Genomic DNA, 13,417 nt, shown 5'->3' with positions numbered 1-13,417 from the left:
AACCCTACTGCTGAACAAACTAGCCATGAAGATGAACAATTTTTCAGCATGTTCTAGTTGGAATATAGTAGGCTAGAAGCTAATGTAATAGTGTTATTTGATGCGATTTCCCGTGATATTTTAGAGGCTGCGCTTCCCCTGTAGTCTTAGAGCAATCGCCTCTAGATTAGATCTATCGAAGATGACATTCAATGGAAGAACAATTATTTTAGTATGGTCACAATCTGGCCCTGAGTTTTGATACAAATTATATTGACATGGCAACACAAACCTAATTGATAATGGATTTTAAGGGGGGGGGGGGGGGGGGGGGAGTTAACCCTAGGTTACGGTTAATTTAGGGCCAAAGTATCTTGAGGCCTTTTGGACCAATGACAGGAAGGCTGAGCTGCTGAACATATATACTCTATATATACACTAATAGGGGTGTGTCAAGTGGTATGTATAAATGAAAGTGGTGTTAAGGTTTGTTTTTGTGTCAATCCTTTCTTGAAGTTCAGAAAAGGAACCTTAACATTTGTTTTTAATGACACTGAGCGTACTGTCTTACAGATGCTTTGGGGGGTGAGAGGCCGTATGTTGACCCTGATATCAGTGGCACACATTGCCGGATGGCAATTGGCCGTCTGATAAAAGAACATGGTATGACTGGCATTCTATGTTTTCAATTTCCTTATTTAAAGATCAAAATGATGCAGACTACTGAATCTGATTACACTTTAACACCCTTCTATCTCAGCACTGAGTCAGGGTTTGTCTCGGCCTGAATATCTGCCACAACACAGGCCGCCTTGGTGGCCTGAGGAGTTGCCCTTTGCCTCAGCCAGTGACGGTACGTTAATATTGAATAACCAGCTATTACTGTTTCGACTGCATGCACACAGCTGTTGCAACATGATTTGACTTTAACTTTGTTTCTCACTATGGTCATTTTGATACACTTTGATGCATTTTTTAAAGGAAAAGGTGAAGGGCGTAAAGCTTTCACTGCTGAAAAGCTGAGGCAGGTGGTACACTCATACAATATATTGTATTACAATCTCCAGGTATATATACAATTGTATGAACCTGTCTAAAACCTTTTGCATACCAGTGTGTTTTACAGACTAAAACAGATTTGTACATACATATCTAACAATAATGCGCTTTTCCTTTAATCTGTTGAGCTGCAGCAGTCTGTTGAGGCACCACCATCACCCCCATCACCAGCACCAGCAACGACCCCCCACCCACCCCATGATGCAAGGACGCTGGGCACCAGCAGCAGCATCACCACTTCCAGCCTTTAATGCAGATTTCAATCTCCAGGTATATATGTACAATTGTATCAAGCTGTCTAAATTGCTGTAGTTTTGCTTCATTCCTTAAAAACACAGAAAATACTTAAAAAGAGAAGGATGAATGATTTCAAGTGCAACCATTGTGTTTAAAGACATTTGTACATACATATCTAACAACGATGCGCTTTTCCCTTAGTCAGAGAATGTGCAGCAGTTTGTTGAGGCACCACCAGCAACAGTAGCAGTACCAGCTGCAGCTGTGTCAGTGGCAGGAGCAGCACCAACAGCAGCACAAACACCATCAGCACCACAAACACCCAATGCAATAACAATAAAGGCATTCATTCATTTACTCATTAGTCATTTTAGTTTGTATTACTACATTCATTATTATTGTTGTAATCTCACATGTACTATGGCTACCATAATTAAAATTAGATAGATACATAGATAATGTGTCTTAATAGGCCTACAGTGAAAATACATTATATGTAGCCAACTGTTACAGCAATTCAATTCAATTTCAATTCAAAAAACTTTATTTATCCTGAGGGGCAATTTTTCTATGCAGGCATAGTGACATATAAGACATAACACAACATATAAGACAGGACAGACAAAGAAAGAATAGGACAGACAGGAGTGTAGGGGGGGGGGGGGGGTAGTTCCAGGAGATGGAATTGGAGGGGGCTTGGATTCAAGTTCAAAAGGCGAATAGCCTCAAAAGTAAAGGTGGCCTTCCTCCTGTTAGTCCTAGCCAGAGGACAGCGCAGACGCCTGCCAGAGGGCAGCCATTCAAAAACCCTGTGTAGGACATGGGTAGAGTCTTCTAGGATGCAGTAGGCTTTCCTTAATGTTGCCTTGTCGTGCAGTGATGTCAGAGACTGAAGAGAGTGGCCAATGATTTTAGAACATGTGTTCACAATGCTCTGGAGGTGTTTCTTATTTTTGACTGAGAGGGAGTGAAACCAGCACATGGATGAAAAGGTCAGTATACTTTCAATAAAGAAGTGTAAAAAATGCTAAGAATCTTCCTGTTCACTCCAAAGGAGTAAAGCTTCCTCAAGAAATACTGCCTCTGTTGACATTTTTTCATACTCACCTCTGTATTAGAGTCAAAACGCAGTTTGTCATCAATGATAGTGCCCAGATATTTGTATTCATGTACAACTTCCACTGGTTCCCCATGGATTGTAGTTGCAGTCCTGCTTCCTCCACGCATAGTGAAGTCAATAAACATCTCCTTGGTCTTTGTAACATTTAGCTCCAAAAATGAGCTATCACACCATTCCACAAACTCACTGAGGACAGGCCCGTGATCTTGGACAGAACCATGTAGCAGGGAAAGGAGCACAGTATCGTCAGCAAACTTCACTAGGTGACGATCAGCATGGCGGCTTCTACAGTCATCTGTGTACAAGATGAAAAGTAGTGGTGAGAGGACACAACCTTGGGGTGAGCCAGTGGACGTGTATCTGATGTCAGAGAACCTCTTGTTGACCAGCTCCGTCTGTGTTCTTTGGGTCAGAAAGTCTGTAATCCACAGAATTAGCTGATGATCCAGGTTGAAATAGTCCATACGTTTTTTAGCCAGCATGTGAGGTTGAATGGTGTTAAAGGCAGATGAGAAATCTGCAAATAGGAGCCGGGCAAAAGAATTTGGGCTTTACATGTTCATGGCATTCAAGCAAGGAGGAAGATGCATGGGGTATGGATATTGGACATGCATATCCACTCCTAGGCTTATTCTCCTATACTCCCCCTGTAGCCTAGTAGCCAGCATTACATTTTACATTTAAATCTCTCACTTTGGCCTATGGGACACTGACTGGATCTGCTCCTTGTTATTTCAATTCAATGATCAAGATGTACTTCCCCAACCGCCATGCTGTCTTCTGATTACCATTTGTTCTGTCGACTAGGCCTACTCTCATGAACGCTAAATTCAAGACTTCCTCAGTGGTTCCATGTGGGTGCAATACGTTGCACAGTGCTCTCTGTTCCTGTGATAGTTTACAGTGTTTTTAAAAGGCGTCTAAAGGCACATTTGTTCAACATGCACTTAGTCCATTAAGCAGTAAAGCACTATAACTTGTTATTTATCATTGATTGAATGGGCATTTGTTTATTAGCCTATTGCCTAGCCTATTGCTATTGTCCTAATTACAGTCTGACCAACATCTTCATTTGTTACCTGTTCAATTTAAGTGTTATATTGTTATCTATTTATGTTGCTTTGAACAGCTTTACATAATCAATAATGATATTACAGCAACTATTTAGTGTGTTAAATTTTTGTGTTTGTTTTGTCAGCCACTGTTTGATCTCTTGATTACTACCACTACGCCTCCCACTATGTAGAGCTGTGACAATTGATGAATCAATTGATCATAAATTAACAATCATAAATTAACAATGAAATGAATCATTAGTTGCAGCCCAGCTTTGATCGACCAGCCCGTGCTTTGATCCACCAGAGAAAATCACCTGCTGAAGCGCTAAGGCGTGGGCCAGATGTGATGTTGATTTGTTGATATGGATAAATGTCATAATCATGAAACAACTGAGCATAATTGCTGTGATGGTTTGTGCTGGTGGTGCCGCTCCTGCTCCTGCTGCTGGTGCTCCTGCTGCTGGTGGTGCCGCTCCTGCCGCTCCTGATGATGCTGCCGCTCCTCATGGGGGAGGGGGGAGGGGGGTGGGGGGTGAGAGGCGCTGTGCCCCAGCGTACTTACTTCACAGTTTGTTGAGCCCGTACCCTAGAGTGGTACCAAACATACAGCCGTAAATGCTGCAGGAAGTGCTGCCTTGTCATGTACGGCAAATGGTGCTTCAGCCGTTTCAACCGTGCATTAAATTGCTTAGCCTGCTGGGTGTTAGGTGCTAGAGGGATGGGACCAAGAGGCACAGCACAGCCTTGAGGCCCCTGACAACTGCTCCAAAGGTGGGATCTCTGAGACACTCACAAAAAAAACTGTGAAGGAAAAACTTCAAAAAGTTGACCACTCCCACTTCAGAGGTGGAGTTGTGGGTGGTAGCATGGAGCTACAAGGCTGAAATTCAAGTCAGACCTTCAGCACATGACCCACATGGAGCGTGCAAAGTTTAATCTCTCTAGCTGTAACGCAAAGCATTGTGCTGGCAAAAACGACTTTTTTGGCGATTTAACATTTAGCCTTTTTTACCTTTTTAGCCAAAAACCTCACTTATGTTGGTCCGATAAGTATGAAATCAGAATATGTTGAACAACGGGACATCACAAACAAGCCAGGCTCAGTTTTGAGTTGGTGGATTATTCCCGGAAGGAGATAAATGGTTCGAAACGTACAAGGTTTACCTCTTCTGGCACGGTAACGCTAGGTGCTAGAGGGATGGGACCAAGAGGCACGGCACAGCCTTGAGGCCCCTGACAACTGCTCCAAAGGTGGGATCTCTGAGACACCCACAAAAAAAACTGTGAAGGAAAAACATAAAAAAAGTTGACCACTCCCATTTCAGAGGTGGAGTTTTGGGTGGTAGCATGGAGCTACGAGGCTGAAATTCAAGTCTGCACATGACCCACATTGAGTGTGCAAAGTTTCATCCCTCTAGCTGTAACGTAAAGCATTGTGTCTGCAAATTTTTTTTTTTTTAATATTTAACATTTAGCCATTTATCATTTTTTAGCCAAAAAACACACATATGTTGGTCAGGTCAGTATTGGCGTTGCTATGGTGGTTACTATGGTCATATTATGGTGGTTGCTAGGTTGTTGCTAGGGTAATTTGAATGGTTGCTATGGTGTTGCTAGGGTAGATATGGTGGTTGCTATGCAAAATAACATGATTGCTATGGTGGTTGTTAGGGTAAGCATGTTGGTTGCTATGGTGGTTGCTAGCTTGACATTATTCAAGTGGTTGCTAGGGTAATTAAGATGGTTGCTAGGGTGTTGCTAGGGTAATTAAGGTGGTTGCTTGGGTGTTGCTAGGGTACATATGGTGGTTGCTATGCAAAATAACCAAGCAGTGGAATTGCTAACGTTTAGCCATTTTTACATTTTTAGCCAAAAAAACTCACTTATGTTGGTCCGATAAGTATAAATTCAGAATATGTTGAACAACGGGACATCACAAACAAGCCAGGCTCAGTTTGGAGTCGGTGGATTATTCCCGGAAGGAGATAAACTGTTCGAAACTGTTCGAAACGTACAAGGTTTCTCTCTTCTGGCGCGGTAACACTAGGTGCTAGAGGGATGGGACCAAGACGAACGGCACCGCCTTGAGGCCCCTGACAACTGCTCCAAAGGTGGGATCTCTGAGACACTCACAAAAAAAACTGTGAAGGAAAAACTTTAATAAAGTTGACCACTCCCACTTCAGAGGTGGAGTTTTGGGTGGTAGCATGGAGCTACGAGGCTGAAATTCAAGTCAGACCTTCTGCACACGACCTGCAAATTTGTTTTTTGACTATTTAACATTTAACCATTTTTCAATTTTTTTTCAAAAAACACACTGTTGGTCAGGTCAGTAATGGCGTTGCTATGGTGGTTACTATGGTCATATTATGGTGGTTGCTAAGTTGTTGCTAGGGTAATTTGAATGGTTGCTATGGTGTTGCTAGGGTAGATATGGTGGTTGCTATACAAAATAACATGGTTGCTATGGTGGTTGTTAGGGTAAGCATGTTGGTTGCTATGGTGGTTGCTAGCTTGAAGGTGGGCCATGTGTTAATGTATGTTAACTCACATGTATAAGTGACAGGCTTTCAGAAAATATATGGTTTGCATGGCTGAAACTGCTTTGCCTTTATATTGGAGCTAAAAAAAAAAAGCCTGTCACTTGTACATGTGAGTTAACATACATTAGCACATGGTCCACCTTCCTGCAAACTTTGGAGGACATAAATGTATACATGGCTCTATTTTGTATATTGGCGAATGAATGGGGCATATGATGTTTTGAGCTCCAACACAAAGGCAAAGCAGTTGCAGCCATGAAAACTATGTATTTTCTGAATATGATGTACCATAGTAAATAGGAAGGTGTGACATGTCTTAATTCATATTAATTGACATCTACAGGATAGGTGTAACAGCGTTGATTCCTCCGAGAGAGTGCGTGTGTGTGAGTGAGTGAGTGAGTGAGTGAGTGAGTGAGTGAGTGTGTGTGTGTGTGTGTGTCTAATACTGTACATACCGATTGGCTCTGTATTCTCAAGTCCATGCAGGTCCTTCCCAGTTGAAAATGAAGAGGCCACATTATCTGAAGGAGATCAATAGGAACCTTGCTTTAAATCCCCATCCAAGAGCACTGCCTACAGTTAGTGTTCTTTTTTCAAAAACAGTCAACAACAACCATCAGCCCACCAAAAATACACACAACAACAATTGCACACACAACAACACATACACCACAGAACAACAACAACAACAACAACAACAACAATAGACAGCCACAGCAGGACAACACAAGCGGAACATAACATAATTCTGTGATGTTGTAATACCTCTATAATATTCTATAGACGCTATAGTATTTCTATAGTAGTCTTATATATTAATTCTAAGACTGATTTCTGAACACTGGACACTCAGGTTAAAATAATATATACTACTGAACACTCCAGATTAAATCATATCTACTATACCCTTCCTTACATTGCTAACCTCTTCCAACTTACAATCACTGCCAGAGTCGAATGTCCGAAGAATGCCGAGCAATACATTTTGAGAGAAAGAAAATTAAAAATATGAATGTGTTCAATGCAAATGCAAGATGGACATACCAAGGACCACTGGTCAAATTATGTGGGATAGGGATTTGGGGTGGAAAGGAAAACACATCAGAACAGCTTCTTTCTGAAAGGGGAAGAATATTTTTTTCAATAATTCATTCATTTATTTATCTGACCACTGGGCCACAGGAAATCATCATGTGTTCACTAATACATGGATTGCCCTGTAAACAAGACAATTCTTTGGTGCAATGTTATTTTTGTTTCCCCATAACAGCTGGGCATCTCAACAGCTACAACCACAAACTCATGACTAGATGGCTACCTCAGTGCAGTATTGTATCGGCCAGTTGATTTATTTGAAGAAAATATTGTAGTAATACTGCAATATTGTTATAATATCCATCTCTTCTAAGTTACTGCAACAGAGAATGATAAGATTCAACGTTTGTTTTGAACTGTCCATTTTGATGAAGTTTGCCTATTGCCAGCGCTAGCTTATTAGCTTTTTCATTGCGTGCATGTAACATCGATGTGTATAGAATGATCCATTCCATCATTGAATATGTATCGTTTTATTATCAAAGTACACTAGAAAAGAAAATGGAAACATTACCCAATAGCCAACTATCAACGTGAACAGTAAGTTATATTGACATTAAACGGGACATTGCTAACTTACATCACCGGCGGCATGGTAAGACACGGGGCAGGCAGACTGCTGCCAGCTGTTGTCTTAAAACCTAGGCCTATTGACGTGATCTCCTTGTTTTCTTATACTTGCAAAACTTGGAAGCGAACGAGGCAGAACAGGAGTTTAACTGACCACGAAAAACATATTTTTGTACCAATTTACCAAGGCTGACCACAACATCCATCCCTATGCATCCATCTGGGCTGCGCAGCCGAGGAGTGAACAATTATGTCGCAAACTAATGACATCAATATAGGACGTGATGGAAAATTTCTCCGATTTGAACTGGACTTTCGCCACTTTTTTTAAAAAGTATGTCCGAGAACTTTATAGCAGTCACCTTCCAAACAGTCCACAAATCTGAAACAAACTACTAAATATATCGCGGATGTTTAACAAGGCTCAAATTAAAATATTACAGCTTTACCAGGCTATTATTATTAAAATTAGGCTCGCTCATAGCCTATTAAATGCACGCTCGTTTATACCAATTAAAAAAACAAAACACTATCGCCAATAAATATTAAATATCCTACAGATGTGCGTGATAGGTCATGTTATCCAACTAAAATAGGGTAGCAGTTTAAACACACATTTTGAAACAGAAACAATAGCAAACACAAGCAAATGAACGGATTTAAGCTAGCCTACTGTAGCCTACCTGTGAAAACCATTGCAAGCTCGAGGAAGCCTATTTCAGGCTATCGCGCATGTGCGAATTATTTACAAGTGCGTACATTACTGTACGCATTGGCGTGCACAGGTTTGCGTCCGGAATCATACGCATGGCGAGTGTGATCGGGTTGCATATTCTTACCAGGTTTGACTGTATCACCCACAGTGACTGTAGTGTTGGTGATTACGCTCCAGTGCTGCTGGTTCTTGTTCACTTGTAAGGCACACACATACTGTCCACTGTCTGAGTGAGTGGCATTGCTGATCATCAGGTTATGGGTGTTGGTATCAGCAAGAGAAGGTTTGGATGTGTTTGATCTCCTCAGCAGAAGATCTTTGTCAATGGAACAGTGTCCATCAAAACCAGCATCATCATATGAAGCGTAATGAAATGAGTACACACATGTGCTGCTCTCAGCACCAGTCTTAATCCAGTACACCACAAAAGGCTGATTGGAATACCTTCCCTTTGTTGTAAAGATGCATGTCAGATTAACTGATCCTCCTGCAGACACATTCACTGAGCTTTTCATGACAGGTTCGGACACCACTGTGAACAAAGTGAAATGTTGAAATGAAATATGACATGTTGTTACTATTGCTGTTCATATCAAAAGGTATATTACATTCACACTTACTCTCTGGTTCTTCCTGAACAACAGTGAAGGACTCCACATGATGAGCACAGGGTTTGAATGGATAAATGAAGCAAGAGTCAGATTTAAAGTCATTAACACAAGCAAAGAATCCCCTCTTTATACTGATGTCACACACGTTGGGTTCGCTTCTCTTTATCTCTTCATTATCGCATAACTTTGGTTTTCCATTTTGACCTTTTGATTTATTTAAATTAATCGTGTTATTTAATAATCTGCAGTCCACTCTGTTGTCTGAGTCCACATCAGCCTCCCATTGACATGTTCCACAGGACAGTGTTACCTCCTCTCCTTTCTGTAGGTAATGGAAATGAGTGGACCCTTCAGGGGAGACCAAAAGTAATTTGTTGATGGTTAAATCAATGAACTGTCACCTTATAAAATGTGTACATATTTAATTTCTCTGTGTAAAATAGGCTACTACGTAGAACAACTATATGCATGAGTAATTATGCTTATCATAGGCTTACCAGCTTACCGGTACTTACAATTTTAACTATTGTAGTGTTCATATTCTGTATGTCACTTTGGACAACAGCATCTGCTAAGTAACCGAAACTATGAACATTTCAGAAAATGGGTTTCAGAATGAAAAGCATCTCCTACTGTGACATTTTATCATGAGACAGACTAGAAGAATGAAACTCTGTGATTCCATCACAGCAAAGAAAGTGTATGAGGAAGTGCTTGACAATTTATTGAACATTACACCCATTTGAGGATATGGTTTTGGCTTCAAGTCAATCACAAGAACCATTTTAACTGAAGTGAAATATAACCAACTACTCTTAGGAGCACAAATGAAATGCATTGCAGATCACTAATGTAAATTGACGTGGATGGGACTGACCACTGGACCAGGCTGACTTGAATATGAACACAGAGTACATGGGCAAAGCAAGCTCGATGACTCATCTGCTGGATAGCAAACCTGTATGCATGCAACTTTGTAGTACAAATGTCTCCCAAATAATGGAGATGGTGTTCAAAGAGTCTAGATACAATGTTGACTTCAGCTGATTCTACTTCATTTTACAAGATCAAGATCATTTTACAAGATCAAGGCCTCACATCCAAAAAGTGCAAACCATGGTGCACAATATATTCTGTATTATAGCAGGATTAGATGTACAATAATGTGTACAAAGGACCCCTCTGAATCCAAGGATAACAGAGAAGGTATTTAAACAGCCAGGCAGTATACAGCTTTTTGACTTTACTTCATTTAAAGACAGGTTGTGATGTATGTATATCACAGGATCAAAAGAGTATATATAGGCCTACTTATACTTAATACTTATACTTATAGGTCATGATGACCCTCTGTATGAGCCTTTCTCACTATCTACATGTTTCTTCTGTAAATAACACTTCTCATGATAAAATGGGAGTGCTTGTGAGGAAGTATAGTCTGTGTGCAAATTTGGACCACAGCCACCACTATGTCGTCCACAGGAAGTCCTCGACTTCTCTCTAGTCCTTCAGTTCTAAGCTGCGTATTATCATACAAAAACCTTTTATTTGACCTTTCTCTCCCCCAAATCATCTTGATGCATCAACTCTAGATTATTCACAGACATCACAGCCTTGTTACCCCTAAATGTTCTGTTTTGTTAAGTTCACAGAAAAGATCATCTTGTCAGCCCTACGAAGTGATCAGTCACACCAACTCTCCCACCGAAACCACCACTTTAGAAGATTTCAGACCAGAGTTGCAGATCAGCAACATGATTGGTCCATTGGTTGTCATAGTGTCAGCATTGGTCTACCTGGTTGCAGTAGTGTGAAGTGAAATGTATTTTGTATGACAGACAAATGTGTCGACCCTGTTGCCAGTGTTACATCTTGGCTCTCTCTGTATGTGGCACAGCAGACAGTTATGTCCTCTCTGGGTTTATATACCCACCAGTTATATCTGATTATGCATCAAACCTGTGCATGTCTGTTACAAATGAAATAAATAATAATAATAATAATAATAATAATAATAATAATAATAATAAAAACTGAATAATCAGGGCTGCCAACTTCTGAGTTCAGCTTGTAGTGAGATTATTTACAGGATAATCTGTGTGCTGCAGAGCACCCCCCAAATATCTTTCAACACACCTGAATATGCTGAGCCTCATTCATATATTCAATGCATGGCTCATCTGCACACTGTTTTATAGAATCTACATAAACATTATTTATTTATTTATGTATTCATAATTATTTATTATCAAAATGTAGATTCATTTCTTAACTCACATTCTTTTGGTCAGCTTGCATGTGAGCTCATGTTGCCTTTTCTAAAAGTAAGTCTGTTTAAGTCTGTCACCAATAGCAACACCATAAGAAATTCCAATACAGGTTATGTAGCATGACTAATGCTGGATGACACCAATGATGGTAACAAGGTTATGGCATAAGATCACCACAGCATCACAATGTACCAGAAGAGTAAACATGTGCAGACAGAAATTATGTGAAAATGTGTTGACCAGGGGAGCTGCTTCCTTCTAGTGGTCAATACAGGGTATGACAATATGAAAACTGAAACGTAGCGGGCAACATCTTAATGCAGCATCTTAGCATGTACACAGACACACACACAGACACACACACACACACACACAGAGACACACACATACGCATACATACATAGCCTACATACATACACAAACAACTGGTTATTAAAAAATCTCATCTGAAAAGATTCCCAACCCCCATTCTCTTTGACTTTTTTTGTGTTTAACCTTACCAGTCAGCGTGACTTCATTATCAAAACCAGCTGATAAAGCCTCGCTAAAACCAGGACACACATCATGCTTTGTCTGAGAGAGAAAATAAGTTGTGACTAGCGGCATAGGCAGAAAACTGAGACCACACTGACTTACATAAGTTGCCAGCAGCCAGACCAATGGATACCTTGTCTTAGCTGAATTACTGAAGCTAAGCAGGTGTGGGCCTGGTTAGTACTTGGATGGGAGACCTCCATGGAAAACTAGGTTGCTGCTAGAAGTGGTGTTGGTGGGTGGCCAGTAGGTGGCACTCTTCCCTCTGGCCAAAAAAGATCGATCCTGATGCCCCAGTGCTGTGACGGGGACATTACACTGTAGGAGATGCCGTCCTTCAGATGAGATGTTAAACCGAGGTCCTGATTCACTGTGGTCATTAAAGATCCCATGGCACTTATCGCAAAGAGTAGGGTGTTCCCTGGTGTCCTGGCTAAATTCCCAATCTGGCCCCCTAATCATCCCCCACTGTAATTGGCTCATTCTCTCCCTCACTCTCCACCTCAAGCTGGTGTGTGGTGAGTGTTCTGGCGCATAATGGCTGCCGTGCATCACCCAGGTGGGTGCTACATATTGGTGGTGGTTACTAGTGAGGTCCCCCCATCCATGTAACGCACTTTGAGTCTCAAGAAAAGCGCTATATAAATGTAATGTGTTGTTGTTGTTGTAAGAATACATTGACAGGTGAAAAGCCATTTCTACATACGTCATTCAGGGCTGCCTGCTCTAAATTTAGTCTGAAACTACTGCTGTGTTGCTGTCCAGAGGCTTGGTTCTCACACGTTGTGAGATTTTTATTTTAATATATATTCTTGGTAAGTAAATGCTCTTTAAGTTTTAATTTAAATTACTGATAACAGATTTGATTAAACAATTTATTGTATATTTTTGTATTGTTAATTTAATCTTACAGTTGCACTTACTGTGACAGAGGAGATTCACACAGTGTCCCAGGGCTCAGGTATGTTTAATCGAGAAATAAAAGAAAACCTGTAACATGTCAAGACCATTTAAATTCACTTTGTATTTACTATTTTTTATAGCAGCTAGAGATAAAGATCCTGTTCTCCCTGCTCACATTTCTGGAGCTTCTTCAAGTGTTAAAGTTGGACGGGATTTTGAGTTCAAGTGCAGCACATTTGGATCAAAGAAACCTGAGGAAGTGATGTTTGTTTACCTCTGCAAGGACGGAGTTGGCATAAATAAGGCCTCGACCAACAGTTATGACTCCACTTTCCAAGTGACAAGTGCCACAAAAGAGCACAGAGGAAGCTACAGCTGCGTGTTCTCCAGAACAAAATACCAGCCCAGCAGTGTTGGGAGTAATGCGTTACAAAAGTAATGTAATTACTATATTGCTGTTTGCGGTAACGCGGTAATGTAAGGCATTACAAAAATTGGGTAATATTTACTCGGTACAAACTTCAGTAACGCGCGTTACAATGCAGTTTAACCCAACATTAAGCGCTTGTTTTGTTTTGATACATATTCGCAAACACCATGCGAGAACAAGAGAGGAGAAAAAATCCGTGCAAAATAGTCGCAGGCGACTCTATTTGCAGGATGGACATAAGCCTACGCTCATTATTTTCAGCTTGTCAGAGAGTGCACTTTGTGTGTGCG

General features: G+C 40.8%; 1 protein-coding gene and 3 long non-coding RNA genes across 7 annotated transcripts in view; 2 read left to right on the top strand and 2 right to left on the bottom strand.

The window, feature by feature from the left end:
- LOC143132420 (uncharacterized) overlaps positions 1-8,904 on the bottom strand; it is a 39,497-nt gene extending 30,593 nt beyond the window's left edge. The window contains exon 1 of the mRNA XM_076291929.1: positions 8,504-8,904. Within this exon, the coding sequence (XP_076148044.1) occupies positions 8,504-8,894 (391 nt within the window). The 5' untranslated portion in view covers positions 8,895-8,904. The remainder of the gene's footprint in view (positions 1-8,503) is intronic.
- Positions 326-1,207, top strand: LOC143133115 (uncharacterized). Its single transcript, XR_012988455.1, has 3 exons — positions 326-642; positions 740-832; positions 961-1,207. It is a non-coding gene; the product is annotated as an uncharacterized LOC143133115 (long non-coding RNA).
- On the top strand, positions 1,236-1,632 carry LOC143133114 (uncharacterized). The gene is made up of 2 exons (XR_012988454.1): positions 1,236-1,308; positions 1,477-1,632. It is a non-coding gene; the product is annotated as an uncharacterized LOC143133114 (long non-coding RNA).
- On the bottom strand, positions 4,501-8,408 carry LOC143133113 (uncharacterized). 4 transcript variants are annotated; one of them, XR_012988451.1, is made up of 5 exons: positions 8,348-8,386; positions 7,675-7,780; positions 7,044-7,116; positions 6,455-6,520; positions 4,501-4,734 (listed from the first exon to the last, which is right to left on the bottom strand). It is a non-coding gene; the product is annotated as an uncharacterized LOC143133113 (long non-coding RNA). The 4 variants fall into 4 exon arrangements; XR_012988452.1 differs by lacking the exon at positions 7,675-7,780 and having other exon boundaries at positions 8,348-8,408; XR_012988453.1 differs by lacking the exons at positions 7,675-7,780; positions 8,348-8,386 and adding an exon at positions 7,318-7,549.
- Positions 8,905-13,417: the final 4,513 nt, after the last annotated feature.

Source organism: Alosa pseudoharengus, unplaced genomic scaffold (genome assembly GCF_046254945.1).
Source record: "Alosa pseudoharengus isolate Yale_2024_CS ecotype anadromous, Long Island Sound unplaced genomic scaffold, YU_APseudo_1.1 YU_APseudo_1.1_scf_19, whole genome shotgun sequence".
Classification (NCBI taxonomy): domain Eukaryota; kingdom Metazoa; phylum Chordata; class Actinopteri; order Clupeiformes; family Clupeidae; genus Alosa; species Alosa pseudoharengus.
This window is presented reverse-complemented; position numbering and strand designations above follow the sequence as displayed.